The following is a 19,888-nucleotide window of genomic DNA, read 5'->3' on the forward strand; positions in this document are numbered from 1 at the left end:
GAGTCCTTGCAGCCTGTCATAGGGCTAATGCAGGGATTCAGAGATTTTCAATTGGACATGCAAACAGTTTGATGCGACAAATCATTAGCCATTGAGTGTTTCATAGCACAGATAATCCTCCATTTTTTAAACATAGTATGACAAAAATTTATATAACAGGCTTAATTTCTCATTCGGGATGAGTTCAAATGAGTAACTGAGCCCATAAACAAACAGAGGTCAAGATAAGATCCACTTTCCCATAGACTTCTATAAGACAGGAAGTCTTTTTGGAACCACAGCTATCACCATCAGGTGGCTTTCAGATAGGATGCAAGTTTTAGACACTTCAGCACTGGTTTAATTTTTCGGACATGGAGGCTGTGCCCATGTTTGTCTTTAGGATCTCCACACAAGAACACCAAGGCATAAGATAAATAAGGATTATTTTGAACTGTTGACCATGTAAAGCTAATCTAGAGTCCAAGAACCAAACCATGGAGCTGGAAATAAGTATAATAGCTCCCTATGAAAGATCCAAACTCTGCTTCTGGTTTGATTTGATTAATTGTACAGATTGTACTAAGATTACATTACAATATTAAAACCAGCACAGTGATGCAGTGTTGGCACCGTCCCCTCTCTCTAGGCTTTCCGGCGCCCTCTGCACATGTTAGATCTAAATTGGCTGTGGACGTGGGGGTGTGTAGTATAGGGAGTACCCTGCCTCTAGCATCAACTCTATCCCTCCACTCCCTTCAGTTGGATAAGAGGTTAGGAAAACGGATGGATGGAATAAAAAAAAAAAAACCAACAACAACAACCCACACACAGTGGAAGCTGGTGTATTCAACATTTATTGTCTGTCATTTTAAAAACTGTTTGAGGACAATCAAAATATAAATACATTTCTCTCTGTCACTCTCCCTCTCTCTCACATACACACACAAACACACACACACGACCCCTGCCCCTGATTATGATGTTAAAAGGTGCAACAAAACAACCATCAACAACTGAGAACAACCGGGATCTTTCAAAATCAACCAGATTTCAGAAGCTTTTACACACAGAGAGATCCTTAGAGTATACAGTCATAACAAGCAGGACCCACCACACTGACATGAGCTTCAGTCACAGATTCACACCATGTTTTGCCGTCCTCCTAAGACCATCATGACTCAATATGTGGAACAGTTAAAACAGAAGGTGGGTATAACTTGAACCATATTTGAGAACAAGTTTAAACTTGGACAGTTTGATGAGATTTGATCAAGTAAGAACTGTGAAGAAGTTATTTGCATAAACAAACATCAATACTGGGAGGAAATCTGGTAATGACTTTGCAACTGACTTTTTTTGGCCAACACTGCATTGACAGAAAACTGAACTTTGAGTTTAGAGGTCCAGTGAGACTTTGAGGGTTTCCAGCTTTCCTTGAACACAGCAGGAGGGAGAGCTTCTGATTCCCAGTTCCAAGCTGCAGAATCTAAAGCTAAAGATACCCAACACTGGACTGAAAGTTGGTCTTCCCCCAAAATTATGAAATGAACTAAAACCTCAGTTCAACTCAAGGCTCAAAAAAGCTCACAGCATGTTCTTGAAATTGTTCATCATTGATGTAAGCCGAGCCTGAAAAGATCGTTTCCAAACCAACGATTTCAAACCCAGATTTCGGTTCAGTCTGATGATCTTCAGAATAAACAACAGGGGCGAAGTTCAAACTGGCAGAAACATCTGGACACCACATGGTGACTCAACATGTGAGTCAGGAACAGTCAGACTCAACCCAACATTTACACGCTCTCTTCTTGTGGTTTGAAGCTGCCTGCTGACCCCTCTCATTTAATGACTGAAGCTTTTGGGTGAGAATAACACTCGGGTCACGGGGATGAGGAGGAATATCGTCATCTAAAGCTACTGGCTGCACCAAATTTTTAACATCCGCATTTCACAAACAAACAATAATTTAACCGCAGTCTAAGTGAGCAGATTTATTTTTAGTTACCCCGTTGTATGAGAGAAATAGACAAACCTCAGCAAATCAACCGCTTCCCTCGGTATTCTAATTCAAGAATATCGTTTTTTGTGTTCAAAGTGTTGAACTGTTGGATTCAGCCCCTCTCCTGAGGCAGTGATCAGTGCATCTGCACATATCCCGAAAACAAAAAATGATGGTAAAATCATGGGAAAGATTTCATTTCCAAGTCACATTATGGGAAGAGTCAGGGGTCATTTTGGCCTCTAGGGAGGCAACTTCCTCTAGAACCGTAAACGAATTACAACAATTTTCTGTTGACAGTCGCTATAAAATGTCATGTGACCAAATCTCACTGTTCAGGTTTAGGGGGAAAAGAAAGCTGAATGACTAAAACGGTCAAGGGAATGCTGAGGAGAGGAGGATATGTAGAGTGCAGTCTGGAAGATGTGTCATTAGAACCACAGACCACCAGTCAGCTATTGTGATTCATCTTTGTATTTTCTTTCCAACCCGGTGAGATGTCATAGCGTCGAGTTCTTACACTAACCTCAGACCAGTAATCCTCAGACTCAGATGGTGTCCCTATGTGTGTAAACCTGATGAAAGTCAGACAGATGGAAACGGTGCAATTAAACAAATATTCCAGCAGTAAATCCGAGGGAGTTTTATTCAATCCCCATTAGTTTTCCCTCCTCGGTTATCAGGTGGGCAGAGAATCAGTCCTGACATCTGTTTTTTAGCCGCCATATGTAGAATTTTTAAATTAATGACTCCTTCAACTTCCAGTAATAGTTTTGAGGCATTAAATGTTATAACTGTTAGCAAGAAAGTAAAAATTTTAATCACGTCTTTGAATTTATTTATTGTTCAGCAATTCCAATAGTTCTAATGCTGTGCCGAAAGAGGGGTGAGTATCTGAGACAGCTGTCTCTGATGGTGGAATAATGATGGAGGACACCGACATGAGGCTATTTTAAGTCAACTCAAAAAAGCAGATTGAAAAATCAGACGTCTTTACATAGTGTCTTTAAATTATGTGGGAATATTTGTAGTGCTCTGATTTTATCATTTCGTTTTTTCCCAGCTACACACAGATTGAGGGCTGGGCTACACAGCTTTCATTTATACAACACTGAAACATTTCTGTCATCTATTTAGCACGCCTGTGTTTTACTCCACTCAGGTCTTGCTTGGTTTATAACATGGCCAGGGTATTTATACGAGCTCTGATAAAGACCTGCAGGCCACATCGCCAGAATAAATTGGTGAAAATGACATTTTTCATCTTTTCACCGGACATTTTGTTTATGCGCTGTATTTGAACTTTTAGACATTCAACACAGGAACAACACTGAAACTAATATACTGGGAAAGTGCATCTCAGGAATCAACTAGGTGTTAGCGTGACTCTTTTTTTTGGAGGGACAGAGGGGTTAATTACATTTTAGCAATATTTAAACACTAAATTCATCTTCTCACTTGTACAGAAACAGACATAAAGGGAACATGTGATGAGAATTTGCAAGTCAGACTAAATTGAATATTTTTCTTGTTAATAAATCCCTTTTGAAAAGACCAAAAGCAACAAATGTGTGACTATCTAAATACAAAATACTAAAAAAAAAAAAACCCAACTGCCCAGTTACTTCTTAAAATAGCTGGTTAGTTAGCTTCATTCATTTGATTTACAACTGTTATTCAAAACAGCCAGTTGGCAGCAATGGAGCATGGTTGGTTTAGCTCTTTTTGTGGAACTTGCTGAGAGTAAGAAAGATAAAATAAGACAAACATAACCAAAATAATGAGTTTGTAATCTCAAAAAGTTTGAAGACCAAGACCACGAACTGTATTTTACATGATTGTGACTTTTAAGGCCTACTGGAGCTTCAATTTTATAAAATGTCATCAGTGAGTCCAGGTTACATGAAGTGAATAAGTGATAGATGGCCTGTCTTTCTTATTCCTCTAGACACTGGGGTCAACCACGATTCTCTAACAATCATTCGGTGTAGTGATCTGACAGTGGACCGGTGCGCAGGTCCTTTTTCCCCCCGGAGGCTGGGTGTGCATCTGCTGCTGTGCTTGTAATCAATCACAGAAAAATCAATCTCTGATTCTGTCTCTGTCCTGTGTGGAGAGGAAAATTCAAAAATGCGCAAGTTCCTCTCCAGACTTTTTCAAGAACAAAAAGAGAGGCAGAGAAATTTAAAACCTGGACGATTTAAAACTTCTGTCTCTCTCTGCATTTCTCTCCCTCGACCTAAGAGAAGACAGAGAGATGGAGAGCTGTGCTCCCGCTTTCAAACTTCTCCCTCCACCTTTCTGCCCTTCTTCTCTCTGTCCTTCTGGCTCTGTCATTGTCTTGGTCTGTGTTGCACCGTGGAGGCCACTGGGGAGCGCTGTTAGGATGTCTTCCCCAGCTCTATCTTCTTCTGGATGGCACGAGCTGAATGGTAGATGAGCGAGTCGATCAGACCGGCCACTGCACAGGTCAGGAGGCAGGATAAACACAGAGACACAGTTTGATTACATTTTTAATAATATATACATATTTTATTGCACAGGTAATAACACAAAGCATATGTAAATAGCACCACTGACCTGTAAATACTCCTCCAATAATGGCACAAACTCCTGTTAGGAAGTGTGTAAAGGACCTGAACAGCGAGAGAGAAATTATTTGGTATTTAGATTTGGCAAAAAATACATAATGATATCCTGGTATTCTCGCCAGCCTATCTGAAGGCTAGACCGTCCCCATTTCACAGCCTCGCACTTACAGCCTTCCCGGTCTTTGAAGGACCCGGCCCACGTAGACTGTGAAGGCCGGGTCCTTCGAAGGATGCGGCCTATGAAGGTAGCTTGAGTCTTATAGATGACCTTTTTACATTGTGGCAGAGTCACAATGTAAAAACTTATCGTGTTTGAAAAACGGTCAGCAATAATGAAAGCTACTGTTACAACTTGCCTGTGTTTCTCTGTGAATTTAACCATCATGGGTGACAGCTCATATAAAACAAAGACGCCTGGCAGCCCCTGGTCTCCTATTAGCCCGTTGGCCACTTTCTCGTGCCTGGTCACTGAGAACTGGTTTGTTTTTACCACCTGGTGAAAAAAGTGAAAACCGAAACACAACAAAAACCTGAGTAATCCAGGCTGTAATTTATGTGTTTGTTGTTGTTTTTTAATTAAATAACTTCTTAAAATCACATATTATGCTTTTGGTGCATTTGAAGAGTAAACATAAAGAGACAGTTCGACTAACCTCGCCGTCAGTTTTCACGTAGATGGTAGGAACAATTTTCACAAAATACTGGTACATCATCGATGCTGTGAGGAGGAACGTTTTTACCATTAAAATATGAAAGCAGTCACATTAAAAAACATAATAAAAAAATCTAGACTTCAAACCCAACCACAGCTCTATTCTATTGTCTCAGATATTAAAACAAGTGTTCATGACATGTTTTATATTTAGGACTATTTTTAATTCAGTTTACAACACAGTACAATCTGACAAACCCTAAAAACAGAGTCACACACACACAGTGAAGCTTACAAAGCTGGATCACAGCATGTCAAATAACTTCAAATGAATGCATAGAACTAGTTGTTTGAAGAGTCCTTCTCCTGACAATATTTTTATATTTCAGCTTTGTGCCACTTCTCATCTATACCTCAGGAAATGAGACACTTTCTGCTGGCTGCTAAGATTGATTTCTGGATCACAGGCACTAAGGACAGGGAAGACCAGGAACCGCAAATCCATTATTATATCCCAAAGAACCAAAATGTTTTTGATTAGTAAAGCTTTTTGTCAGAATCTTGAAAATTACAGGAGGGGGTTCTGTACTCAAAACATATTATTTAAATTTGGATTAAATCTACATCACAGGTTTTAAAAAACTGACCTTAAAACAAAGGAGTAACAGTGATGTGTTAAAGAACACAATAGTGTGAATGCATTCACACAATTAGCTGCTTAATGGAAATAAATGGGAAAATTGTATTAAATGTTGTAATAAAACAACCACAGGATGGCGCTGTTTGCTCCCCCCTCCACGTTACTGTAGCTCTTTATAACCTTCCTCTATCTTTTCCTTCTTCCTCTATCCGGTTATGGAGGTCTGCTTGAAAGGCATTTAAAAGCAGCTGCGCTCAAACTCACGAGAAACCTGAAGTTTCAAATCTAAAACCCCCCTCCGTTTTAAACACACAATTAAAGGTAAGCGTGACTTCGGAGTCATTCTTTTTAGAAATCACACAGTCGGTGGGACCAGGCCTCGTCTATCTGTCAAGGCCACAGGTGACGTTAGCATGCTAAGCTAACATAACAAACCACACGGAGAGAAAAAGGTGAATTTGACAGGTTTCGCAAAAAGGAGACCACACTTTCCTTTGTTATCTTTGCTTACATAAGCGCCCTTAAACGGCAAACGTTAACACGCATGGACAAGCTATGGACAAGCTAACATTAGCCTAGCATCCCAGCTAGGGAACAGAGTAAGTCTACGACCTGATTTGTATTAATGCGAGTCAAGGCAACAGATTAAAATGTCTTTAAGCTGTAATGGTTTTAACTTGAGTGACTTAAATTACAGATTAATCTCGGGTATGTTTTTATAATATTTACTGGCAACGATGCACAAGTGTATCCAAAAAGTCAGTAAACATACAGAAATGCGCACAGCTGGAAAGGGTGACGACTAATTGCTGATGGTAACTGCAGAGTAGTGGAACGCGTGTACAACTGGGATCACTGGGTTAACTCTGTGACCTTAAGGCAAAGAAACCCAAAACACAATGTACATAATTGTTATACTTGAATACTTTCATTCCAAAAAACTCAACAAGGTTCTTGCCGCACTTTGTGAGCTGTAATGACGACCCTGCAGTGATCTGAGATTGTTTACAAGCTTCAACCTGAACATTTACCCCTGGCAGCTGCTCACCTACATCCTTGCAGCTATTCTTAGATTTATATTAATGCAGTTTGCACTACTCTTATACAATCTCAATCTTTACTCTTCTTTAACACAATTTTTAGTTATTTTTGTTATCATTCTTGTGCATAAATACAATCTGTTATTATACACTGTACTATTTTTATTTGTTATCTTGCTCTTCTAGCACTAGTTTTCTTTCTATTTTGACATAAATCAGAGGTATTGAAGCCTCTGACACCTGAATTCACAAGTAAAGTTCAAAGCCCTGGTTGTGCCACTTAAAGAATAATATTCTTCAGAAGAGTACAACCCAACATGTAATTTTCTCATATGGGGATAATATTGTTGGCTGATATTGCCAAGAAGATTACGTTTACTGACAGCGCTGGCTGAGATTTATTTCACGATGTTTACATTTTTATGGCTAACATGAGGAAAAAACATCTTGAACAGTTCATGTATTTGGGTACTGAAGTGCTTTTTCTCCTGGCAAAAAGGGGGAATGAATAGCTTTATCAGACAAAACATTTGAATACTAGAATCAGCCCTGAGTTTCAGAAATGGTGAATCATAAGTTGCAATCTAGAACTTGCATTGGTTAATCTAATCAAATGGTCAACAAAAATGATATGCTATAAGTTTTAGTAATTGTAGTGCATTTACTTATATGGCTTTGTAATCTGGAGTGTTTCTGTTGCCACTGTTTCTGCAGATAAAATAGCTAATATTGATGAAATTAGAAAATATTATAATCTCACAAGTCATCATTTGTAAACCTACCACAAGCCGCTTTTCACAGAGTGAATTAAGGATTCCAGAGGGTCTGTTTTACAATTTTTGAATAAGAACAAATACATAAGATGATAATTTATCTAGCTGGTCTTTAACCTGTTTTTTTTGTTGCAATCCTCTGTAGATGCCGGTGGCTGTAGGTCCATATGGCCAGACCCAGCCAAGTTGCTTTGATCGGGTCAAAATGGGCTTCATGATGGGTTTTGCAGTAGGAATGGCTGCTGGTGCCATGTTTGGTACTTTCTCCTGTCTCAGGTAGGTTTGAATTTGGTGTGGGAACAAACTATTTATATAAGATGTAACAGTATTGTGCTGCTCTAAGTGGTAAATACAGACAGTGCATTTTGTGCATCAAGATGTTTTGCTACAATAATTGAAAAGAATCTTATTAAAAATGTGTTTTATGGAATTTTTAAATTTGGTGTAAATGTTGCTTGCTTCAACTAGATGAAGAAATGAAAGCTTTAACATGTATCAATCTTGGGGCTAAATATGGAGTGTCTCACTCTAGGTCACATGAATAAAAAGTAAGACTGTTATTTCTCTTTCCAGGATCGGCATGCGTGGCCGGGAGCTCATGGGAGGAGTAGGAAAGACCATGATGCAGAGTGGAGGGACGTTCGGCACTTTTATGGCCATCGGTATGGGTATTCGCTGCTGAAGACAAGAGGAAAGACCTATATACAAATATTCAACAATGAGACTCTTCAACTATTTCCAGTCACAGCTTTCTGTCCATTCAGTGCTGCCATGTTCTCAGCCAACAGTCTAGTTTTGTCAATAAAAGTTCAAATTTGTGAAATGGTTTTCAGGGGGCATGTGATTTACTTTTTGATGCCTTTAAAACAAACAATTTGTAACACAAGTAATTATATTTAGTTCAGTGACACAACAGGGAAATACTTTTTCTTATCAATGCTGGTTTCTTTCGGTTACCAGCCAACCTTCTATTTTAAACATGAGCGGAAACCTGGAAGTTCACAAATGGCACATCTCTAACCACAGTTAAGAGTTTGGAGGAGTTGATCAATTTGTCACTGAACAGTTGTTTGACAGGTTAGTCCAACTTGGAAACATTAATCTGAGAAGTAAACCCTGAATCGTTTGAGAGCAAGTGCCAGGCTGCTCCTGCAGCACTATTGATATTAAAAACAAGAACTTGTATCACTCACCCTGTGGTGCTGTGACATCAGTCCCATCCAGGGGGTTAACAAGACCGGGGTAATCTTTACCAAATGACAGGTGTTTTATCAGATGGGTCATGTTTATCTGTAGAAAGAGAGATTACAAGTTAGCGGATCTCAGAAATTTCTCTGAGTAACTAGAAATAAGCATAAAATTTCACTGCTGAAACAGCCAGATAGCTTGGACTGTAACATACTTGCAGTATGTATTATGAGAAATGATCAAGAAAATATGTTACTTACATTGTCCAAGCCAAAACTCTGCAGGTCGTGTACTGCAAAAGAAACAAAACCACTTTAAATCACTTACTAAAAAGTAAAAAAAAAAAAAAAATGCAAATACAGGCCATGTGTAGTAAATGAAATAAAATGTGTTCAAATCAGCTTGTGTGATTGAGTAGTGCCCCTTTGTTCAGCTGTTTGACTCAATTTGTGGATGAATCTGTGGCTCCCTGGCACAAAAGTTCATTCCAGAGTTGGTAGATATCTGTCAAATACTGGAGTATCTAAAATGGGATAAATTTAGGGCACTTTTATGGTAAGGAGGTTGGATTTAGAGGGACTGACAAGCAGCAAGTTCTACAATGGCTCCACAGACAAACTCGTCACCTTTTTGGAAGAACTACAATCACACAAACAAGTGACAGCTGCACAGTGCAGAAGCTGATCAGGGCAAACTCTAAAGCAAACGCCAAAGGTTTGAGTTCACCACATGCTTAGCAGTAATGTATTACCCCTTTATTGCAATTAGTACTTGTATGTGCAGTAATAAAGGTACTGGTTTAGTAAATCTTATGACAAAAAAGAAAGTAATACCTCTTCTAATTCAGAAAAGCATATTTAAAATACCTTCTTTTTTTTTTCTTATACAAGCTGTAAGCCTGGTCCAGTATAATAGGTGCCATTATGTATTTGATCAATTTGAAATTTTACTTCTCATACACAGTCAGGGGACTAAAACAGCACAGAGACCAGAAATGTTAGGTCCACAGATGCTTGCCATTATTATACACAATGTAACTTGGAGCTTCGATCATCAAGCAAAGAAGAGGAGCAGTCTACAGATGTCGAGTTATGTTGAACCTACACAATCTTTCCATTTTCAAACTTTAAAGATGATGCTGACTTAAAGGGAGCCGATTCTGCTTTATTCCTGCTCCATGTGTTTTTTTCTTGGACTCTACTGCAGTAGTTTTGCATTATTTACAGTCAAAAATAATTCATCTTATACTGAGTGCAACTCCTCAGTTCGCCTTCTCTGTGAAGTTCTCCCTTCCCGCTCCCTGTAAGCCTGTTGTGCTCACAACTAAAGTAAAAGGACTACATTAGGGACATCCCCCATTTCTAAACACAAAGCCAGTAGGGGGGAAAAAAGTGAAACTGAGTGTTTAGAAGGCGGATCTTTTGTCTCACACCATTACTTGTGTGCTGATCTCATTATTTTAAAGTTCAGCCATGTTTAATAAGAGCGTCCACCAGTGGAGCAGTATATACTGTCATACACACACACACACACGTGTGTGTATGACAGTATATACTGTCACACACACACACGTGTATGACAGCCAATCAGAAAAGGCATAATAGGTCCCCTTAGAAGTAACAAAAGGCTTTACACAAATGTAGCCGGACTCCCCAACACCCATCAGCAACACTCCCCTTGAAATCCAACACTTGTGTTTTTTAGCTCCTGCTTTTTCATCACGTTGCTTAATTATAGCATAGGTATATATATATATATATATATATATATTCACAGTAAGTACACTGCTCAAAAAATTAAAGGAACACTTCTTTAATCAGAGAACATCATCAAGTTAGTAAAACTCCAGTTTTAGCTGCTTTGGTTTGAATGAAATTAACAACAGACGCACTAGAGGGGCAACAATGAGACAACATCCAAGACAAGAATGGTCTTACAGGTGGAGGACACTAGCATTTTTCCCATCTTTTTCATTTCTGACAGTTTTTTGTTATATTAGTGTTGCATTTAGCTAGAGTCAGCATCACTGCTGGCAGCATGAGGAGACACCTGGACCCTACAGAGGTTGCACAGGTACTCCCAACTCCTTCAGGATGGCTCATTAATACATGCCACTGCCAGAAGGCCGTCTCCCAACACAGCCTCAAGAGCATGGAGGAGATTCCTGGAGACAAGCAGTTACTCTGGGGGACCTGGACAGGACTATAGAAGTTCCTTAACCCATCAGCAGAACCGGTGTCGGCTAATTTGTGATGAAGCAGGATGATGACAGCCAGAGCTAAAAAAATGACCTCCAGCATGGCACTGGTCTGAATGTCTCTAGCCAGGCAATCAAAAACAGGCTACCTGGCACCGTGGAGCCTGACTGGCATTTGCCATAAAATACCATACTTGGCAGACCCATCACAGGTGGCCTGTGCTTTTCACAGATGAGAGCAAGTACATGCTAAGCACACGTGGCAAATATGGAAAGGGCCCAGAAAAGCCACACAGAGCTCTACAGGTTAGGCAAAAACACCCTGACTGCCCTTGGGTATGAGGATGAACTCCTTGGACCCATTGTCAGACCTCATGCTGATGTGTTGGGTCCTGGGTTTGATTTTGGAAAAATGGTTGAGCCTTTTTCACTTTTGTTTTTCAGGGTGTCTTTAGCTAATGTGTTTTCCCCACATTTTTTTGAGCAGTGTTCTTCATTATGTGCAACTATTTATTGTAACAATAACCAGGCTAATAAACTGCATTAAAGCTGTTCTTCAAAAGAATAAAAAAAAATAAAATCTGCAAAAAAGGATGGACTTACTTTCCACAGCGTGCACTACAGAAAAAAGAGAAAAGAGTCACAATAGTAATGCAGGTAGACAGCAAACCATGTTACATTAATGTGGTTGGGCATGTCAGTAGGGGCTGCACAACTTTGACAAACTGAGTTTTTATGCTTAATATTTTTAGATTTATAGCATTAAGAAACTAATAACTTAACTCAGGCAATGAAAACAAGCTCTTTGTGTTTGTGGTTTGGCTGTTTAGGAGTATTAAAAGCTTAACTCCATTATACATTTTGATTTATAAGCTTGAGATTTACAGCACAAAAAAATATCCAATTGAGGAGGATTATATTTGTCAGCTCTAAAAGGTTTGAGCCCCTTGTGATTTAGAAAACAGTTTGTATCCTGTCGGAGTAATTGTGCAGTCCCAGACACACACAGTACAGAGGGTTTAAGGTCAGTCCAGGCTGGAGATGATTTGGGACCAGAGTAAGGATGAAGCTGGTTTATTTCAGCCACAGCCTCGCTTACAGTCCTCAAGTGATTCTTGTCTCTTGTTTCTTCTGATAAGCATTTAATATTACACCGTTGAGATTCAGTCATGATCTCACATTAGCAACTTAAGAACAAAGGTCAGTGTTTTATGTTCCAGATAGGAAACTAAAATCAACAGTGGAAAGTGCAGTAAAACGTCAGCTTCCTTCACTGTTTTACCAGCCAGCCAGGTTTTTACTAAAACACATTCTTTATACTTTTAAATTTGGTATTCAGACAGTTTTAGAGTCAGATCAGAAGTAGTGTTGTGGCAGATTTGCCAAATAAAAATAAATGTTTTTAGCATGTGGTAGCTGGCTACTGTTAATTTCCTGCTCTGGTACTCCATGAGGTCTAAGTCATCAATGAGAATAAGAAATGCCCTAACCCACTGTTATTGTGTCTTAGCTGAAGATGTCCAACTTCCACATCCTGATAGTACACATAAGCAATTTTACTAAATGAACCAGTCAAAGCATAAATAGCAACAAGTGTCTTAGACCTCATGGGGTGACTGTACATATGAGGGAAACATTTAGCAGGCAGACAAAAAAAGACAACAACTTCCAGTCACAATAATGAGCAAAATGCATACACAATGATGGCAAACACAACAGAAACACAAGGAAGAAATGAATAAAAGGAATAAAAATGTAGACAAACACTATGTGAGAGGTAAAATGATGAGAAAATTGCACTTTGGCTGAAATAAACTTGCTACGAACAGTTCAGATCAGCTTTGTTAGCTCCAGAAAAAAACTTTGGTTTATCTACAAACTCAAAGTTCAGCTATCTTCTAAAGAGAAACCTCTGAGTACAGAATATGACCCCCATCAAGAAACACTGCAGTCAGCTTTGTAAAACCTGATGTGGGTTCAGTCAAACTCCCAGGCAATGCATGAAAAACAACACGAATGACATGCAGTGTCACTCGTACCTCTTTCCATTAATTGCAAAGCACGAATAACAGAATGTATTGTTTTCTGCCTGTGAAATCATAAAACCTTTTCAAAATAAAAGACTGAAGATTTCAGAACTTAATGGATTTTAGATAATATAACACACTGACCATTGCCTTTTTCAAAATAAAAAAACCAGCCTAAATTTACATTTTGTATCCGCTGACCGGTGAGTCCGTGTCTCAGATCCTGTATTGGTAGACACGATCAGCTGACTGCACTGTAGCAATCCCAGCTACTGTATGTCAAAATCTTCATCACTGAGCTAAAATCAGTATTCTCAACAAAGCAGTCTGAATAGTGACAAATTGCTGTCATATTTATTTCACAAGTAATAAATACTAAAGCCAAAATGATTTATATTTATTGTTATTATTTTACATTTTTCAAAATGTAAAATAATAAGCAAGCTTATTGTGCATGATTTTCTGTTTTTAATGAACAGATTTAGATGTGTGGCTCAATGTGGACATTTGATTGATGGATGGCTGGATAAATGAATAAATACAGACAGAGAGACTGATGAACAAACATACCCATCAAAGGTTTATAAACACCCTTATGATAGCGTCGTAAACTTGTCTGCTAGTCACTCCAAATTTATTTGGAAAAATATAGTCACAGTGATTCTTTCTGTTTAATTTAGGTGTCGTTCAACAGCGCAGTGATGAAATCCAGGTGAAACACTCCAGACTACAGTGTTCGTCTCAGATCACTGCTGAATTGTCTGTGATAAAATATGTTGGGTGTCTTTGCCTATAGAAACATCAATTCATCAAAAAGCTTCTTATTTAGAAGCTTTATGCTTATCTTAGATCCCAACAGTTCTATAGATTCTGGCTTTTTAAAGGTATTTTGGGCTTCTGACTATAATTACATACAAAGCTCTGCCAATTAGTAAAATAAAAATAAACTAAGGGTGTTAAAAACCTTTGGTTAGGTGTGTCTGTGAGCTGAATGGAGGGGCAGCTTACCGTGGACATGAGACTGCTGGAAACTTTTTCCTGGAGCGAAGTGGAAATTTCCTGCCACCTAAAGCATAAAAACCCCACCACAAAACATGAGACATATGTATACATAGATATATCCATTTATTAAATTCACTTTGATAAAAATGTCAAGTGATAGCATTGCAAAGGAGTTTTTGTTTAAACCGCAGTTACATTTATAACATATTATTCCTAGTCAAGTCAAGTCAAGTCAAGTTTATTTATAGAGCACATTTAAAAACAACCAAGGCTGACCAAAGTGCTGTACAGTAAATACAGATAAAAATACAATAGAACACAATTTCGTAAAACACCTCGCTGATCAAATAAAAAATAAATAAACAAATAAATTAAACCTTTCTAAAAGCCAATGAAAAGAGGTGAGTTTTAAACTCCTGTTAAACTCTTTCTTGCAAAAACGCTACAAAATTATTATTTTTTTTTCAATATTATCTTGTTATATTTTAACTTTGCTCAAAGATCATCTCAGATCATCTTCCACACAGTGGTCCCAATAACAGGGCACAACATTGCTGCATTAGGCAAATAAGGCCAGCTTATGACTGAAACTGGTGCTCAAGGAAACGGCGAATTAAAAGACACACAGACAAATAAGAGTGACATTTACTTATGTAAGTCTATTAATAACTTTCAAAACAGTTTCTTCATAGGCTGGAAATTCTGGATCTTGCAATACAAGAACCAGCTACGTCAACATAAAGTTACACAGTTGTGTATCATTCTGAGACTTTCTGAGTTGTGTCATCCCAGGTATGACATACTACTGATGACTACTCATCTCAGTAGTATTCTCGTTCTGAACACTGGATGTCCTCCCGAGAGATAACAAGCCTGCTGATCTTTGACAGCCCTGCCATGTTATTAAGGATGACGTGTAAGACTTCATACCTTGTTGACTTCCAGGAAGCCGTAAACCTGACAGCCTTCATTCTTCTGCTCCTGCATCTTCTGAGTGAAACCCTCTCTTTTACATTGCTCGATGGTGTCTGCACTCTTGAACGCCCAGCCTCGCCGCCGATACGCTTCGCGCACATCATCACAGGTGTTGCAGCATCTGGACACACACACCAAGAAGAACCAAGGCGAGTTAACACAGGGTCATACAGTAAACAGAGACAGAAAGAGCAGCCTGTGTTTGTGTCTTACTTGAGATCTTCAGTTTCAGCTCCGTAGCAGCTCTCGCATCTGTCTGGGTCCAGCGTGCTGGGATCAAACACTTCGCCATCATCAGCCTTACCGAGCTCTGAACAATAAAACACAAAATAATCATGATGATTAGCAGCCAAACAACATCCCTACTTCAGCACATAACTCTGAGGAAGATAAACCCTTTCTAAATTACATAGTTGTGTGTTTTTTTATATATATATGTCAGTAAAGAGACCCAATATCCTGTCAGTAATGCAAATATGACAATATTATAAAAAATATAAGAAATGCTCTTTTTGTACAGATTCTTGTCATCTTCATATATTTGTATTTTGAGGTTAATAATGAGACCACATAAGCAAAGTTACAGATGAAACTGACAAATGTTTCCAATTGATCATCCTTGATCATCCTCAAGTTGAAATCTGATATCAGAACAGACCTGAGCAGCATCTAAGCAAAACAAAAGGTTCAACTGCTCCCATATTATAAGAGCCACAAACAGCTTTTAAGTAGCGGTGCCTCCTGCATTCACAGTATTGTTGACTGAGGTCTTCTATAGAAGAAATACATATGAGCTTATACATCAAAGAACTGTAAGACACTCTCTTTGTAAATCATTTTCAGAATGCTTTCATTCTCCTGGCACAATAAAAGAAAGAAACACTCCCAACAAGTTTCACCATGCATTCCTTTATCTGGGAATTAAAAACACTCCATGCAAACATTTTTCCCAAGTGGTGCTTCCCCAATTGGAATCTTTCATTTTTAGTGTTCTGCCAATAACAGATATCCACCTTAGTGAGAGTGAAACAGTCGACCAATGATGCTCCATTAACAGGAATTTCCCAAAAGTCCCCACAGTCAGTGGTGCTTTCTATACTAGAATGCCGAGAAGCGACTTGACTTCTGGATTTGTGAGCATACGTTTCTTAATTTTCTTAGGGAGTGACAAAACTATAAAATTCCTCAATATTTCTGACTCTGGAAACATTAATAAGTCACAGATCTTACGTGTGTATCAGTGATGCAGGTTGATCACTGGAATGTTTTTATGTTTGAGAAGCAAAAAAAATAAGCAGGAAAATGGAACGAGTTTGCTGACTCATCGTCTGTTTTAAAACTATGCCCAGAGAATTTTACAATGCAGAGGCTCTGCAACAAGAAAACAAGCAAACAAACAAAGGAAAAAACTGAACAAAAACAATCTAACAAAAAAATCATCACATTATTTGTTAATCCACTGCGCTGCCAAACCAAATATGCACACCTCCACACACTGTCCAATCTGCTGAGCAGTATCAGCACCTTAATGGTGAGCGTAACATCAGCTTTTACCGTGCTTTTCTGCCTCCTGGGTGACAGGTTTGAGCTCTTTGTCCAACCGCTGTTTGAACAGATTGTGTTCAACGTCCAGCTGCTGCTCACCAGCCACGTCCATTGCATCTATACTAAGATCTGCCAAGAGAAAAAGCAGATGTAGGTCTTTATCATTAACATATGTTATGATTAGCATGCTAACTTCATCAGTCTGGAGCTTCTTGAGAAAAGAGAACTTACAGGCACACGGCATGTGAGGGAAAATAATATCGATGTTGATTTTGAGTTTGTCTCCCCGTGACGTGTCGACGTACAGCTCAGGATGGACCTGCCGGGCACAGGTGATTGTTAACTTAGTCATCCACGTAAAACAGAAACACCAGTAAAAACAAACGTATTTAATCAGTCAGGGAACAATTTATCTCTGATGCTTTTTGTTTTTTTAAACACCAAAGAAACAGAAAGTTAGTCTTCATTTCTGCACTAAACACAGTAGAGATTCTGAGAAAACCCTGGAAAAAAATTGTTTTTGTTTGTCCTTCACACTTGTGTGTGTAGACTTTTAGTCTATTTCACTGTTTACATGTGCAGACTCATCAGAGCAGTCTAACAGGTATTTCAGGCCATCTTTATCACCACAGTCTGTACCTTTAATCATCGGGAGAAAAAATTAACACAATCAGGATCTTGGAAACCACGTCATCAGTGTCAGTTAACTGGTATCAGAGGAAACCAGATTTATGATTATGGTTCTTTGCAGATAATAAATATGGATTCATTCATAATGGAAATTTAATTGGAAATTTACTTTATCAAGGAGAAATAAACTGAGACACTGCACTAAGCCCCAGTATGAGACTTAAGTTGTCTGCTGTAACCAAAAGTATTCGTTTGGTATCATATATGAGAACAAGAACAAAAATAATCATCATATTTAGAGACAAGGCAGTAAATATTTTCTTACATTTTACTGAAAAGATTTAGCTCTAGTTCTAGAATATTATCTAGAATTTGCACATTCAAAAATGATTGTGAAATTTCTACTAATGAATTTTCTGACATGTTTGATTAGACCACTGGCCTGCACATGTAGAAGCTCAGAAACAAGTGTAAAAAAGCAGATTTGGAACTAAAACCTGTTATTTTTTACTTTGTGTGCCAGGCGTTGGGTTTAATTTCACAGGGTGGAGGATGACACCATCTAAAGAGGACATCAAAATAAAGTGGATAAACTCACCTCTTTAGTCAGATAGTATTGCAACTCAGAGACAAACAGGATTAGCATGATGACACCACTGATTATAGTCACTGCAGAGACAGAGGAAGTATGCATTTTAACACCACACAATATCACATTTCTGTATAATGAGAAAACTCTGAACTATAACCAAGTGATTACATGAAAGGAATACGTGTACAACAATAACATGGAAAAGAAGCAGCATTATTGTTACTTGTACCTTCTTTCCAAAAGTAATCCAATATTCATATATCACCTAATTCTGGCATATACAGACTGCATATATACATACATAATATGGCACTAATAAGTTCATAAACTAGCCTACACCACAGTCAGCTCAGCTGGAATACTGGATAGTACTGAGTCAAAGATCTTCTGCTGAATAACTACATCTAGGTCTAGATATTTTTTGACACCATTACATTTAATATTTACAGAATACATTTAATATACATAATGTACTCAATTGTGCAGCATGGTGGCACAGTGATTAGCACTGCTGTGAAGCAGCAGTGTCAAGGCGATATTGAAATTTGGTCTTGTCCTTTGGCATCACTAAATGACACGCTGGGTCAACAGTGAGTCAGAACTGATGCTCCCAAATGCTCTTTTTTTCAAGGATCATGTTCTAACTTTCCCTAAATCTAAGCAAGTAGTTTTCAGTCCCTAAATCTGAATAGCAAAAGCAAAAACTGTTTGAAAATCAAATGAATTAGCAATTGAGGAAAAACGATGAAAGTGGAAAACACAAAGGTCCAAACGTGAGCCGAACCTCTGTCTACTGTGATTCTTATGTTTGACACCCCTGGTTTAGATGATACAAATACATCCCTCTTCTTCTTCCATATTCACAAAACAATGTGTTTTGACAGTCATTTAACAGTCACCAGTTTAAAAAAATCCCTAGATTATAAATAACAATAGCCCTGTTGGAAGATCAAAAAGACTAAAAAGTCTACTATACCTCACATTATTTATAAATCATCCTCTACACAATTTTAGTTCCTACCAAACTACACAATACTGTTGTAGTTCACACATCATGATAACAAGACTGTCTCTAAGCAAATGTCTGCATACGGCGTTATAATAGATATGTTGTATATAACCTTTCTAATGATGCTTGTCCCATCTCTTATGTTATTGTCATCATAGTATAATTAATTTAGTTCAAGCCTTTTCACGTCTGTTTTTACCTCTTGAATTCCCTCTCTCGAATTAATAGTTTTACTCTATAAAAACCACAGGAGAATGATTACAAACTAGTCAACAGTCTTGTAAAATCATGAAAAATCCCCAACAAGTCCTTCACAAAAAGCCTGTGACACAAACTCCTCAAAATGTGTGATTTTAAACCGGTTTCTCTACATTTGCACCCACACTTTATGCTCAACTGTTCTTGAGCTAGCTGCATCGCTACTCTGTTATCGGAAATGTAAATATTACCGGCATCTATTCTGCTTGATTTCCGGCTTCCCTTGAGTTGCCACAGGCATGCTAATACTGTAACTTTATTCATGTGTACTGTATTTGAGCACTGATAGGAGAAATGAAGCAAATAGCTGTGTTGTTAGCCGCTGCAGCTAACAGGCTGTATGTATGAATGGCTGCTGCTCTGTGACAAATTAAAGCCTCTCACCAGTCGCCCCTCCCCACGTCTTCACTCGGAAATCCTCCAGAGTTTTAGGATAAGCGTCAAACTGCTTCAGTTTATTTAACGTGTCCATTTTCTAAACCTCCAATCACCCGCTACAAAAATGTTACCGACAGATTCCTTCAGACACACACACCAGCCCTCGACTTTCACTTCCGGGACACGCGAGGGGCAAGCTTGGGCCAATCAGCGTCGGCCGCGTATTTTTTTTCTTTCTCCTTGCGTTCCTTGTTTTCTTCATTCAAAGGTCTACCTGTGGACACGCTGGTTTACATACAGTTGCATACATTTTACAACAATAATTACCTTTGTGGTGATTATCAGTAGTTACATTTAAGGCTATTGGCAATCAACAACTGCATTATAATTAACACCAGTAATAAATAAAT

The 19,888-nt window shown here is 38.5% G+C and overlaps 2 protein-coding genes and 1 long non-coding RNA gene across 6 annotated transcripts in view; 1 reads left to right on the forward strand and 2 right to left on the reverse strand.

Annotated features, from left to right (window-relative positions):
* LOC146670251 (uncharacterized) overlaps positions 1 to 19,888 on the reverse strand; it is a 235,532-nt gene that overhangs the window by 29,888 nt on the left and 185,756 nt on the right. The gene's annotated exons all lie outside the window — the stretch shown is intronic.
* On the reverse strand, positions 819 to 19,659 carry ergic3 (ERGIC and golgi 3). 2 transcript variants are annotated; one of them, XM_085407085.1, is made up of 14 exons: positions 19,485 to 19,659; positions 17,840 to 17,910; positions 16,843 to 16,930; positions 16,621 to 16,740; positions 15,280 to 15,376; positions 15,022 to 15,187; positions 14,098 to 14,155; positions 11,666 to 11,680; positions 9,126 to 9,157; positions 8,871 to 8,967; positions 5,226 to 5,290; positions 4,929 to 5,065; positions 4,562 to 4,617; positions 819 to 4,442 (listed from the first exon to the last, which is right to left on the reverse strand). In XM_085407085.1, exons 1-14 carry the CDS (start codon positions 19,570 to 19,572, stop codon positions 4,363 to 4,365), a joined length of 1,170 nt encoding a protein of 389 aa, XP_085263211.1. In that variant the 5' UTR covers positions 19,573 to 19,659; the 3' UTR covers positions 819 to 4,362. The 2 variants fall into 2 exon arrangements, with proteins under 2 accessions (XP_085263211.1, XP_085263212.1); XM_085407086.1 differs by lacking the exon at positions 11,666 to 11,680.
* On the forward strand, positions 6,028 to 9,265 carry romo1 (reactive oxygen species modulator 1). The gene is made up of 3 exons (XM_085407087.1): positions 6,028 to 6,185; positions 7,823 to 7,953; positions 8,251 to 9,265. Exons 2-3 carry the CDS (start codon positions 7,823 to 7,825, stop codon positions 8,357 to 8,359), a joined length of 240 nt encoding a protein of 79 aa, XP_085263213.1. The 5' UTR covers positions 6,028 to 6,185; the 3' UTR covers positions 8,360 to 9,265.

This window comes from Rhamphochromis longiceps, linkage group LG5 (genome assembly GCF_057381845.1).
Source record: "Rhamphochromis longiceps isolate RC_006_pf linkage group LG5, R_longiceps_female_GT1.1, whole genome shotgun sequence".
Classification (NCBI taxonomy): domain Eukaryota; kingdom Metazoa; phylum Chordata; class Actinopteri; order Cichliformes; family Cichlidae; genus Rhamphochromis; species Rhamphochromis longiceps.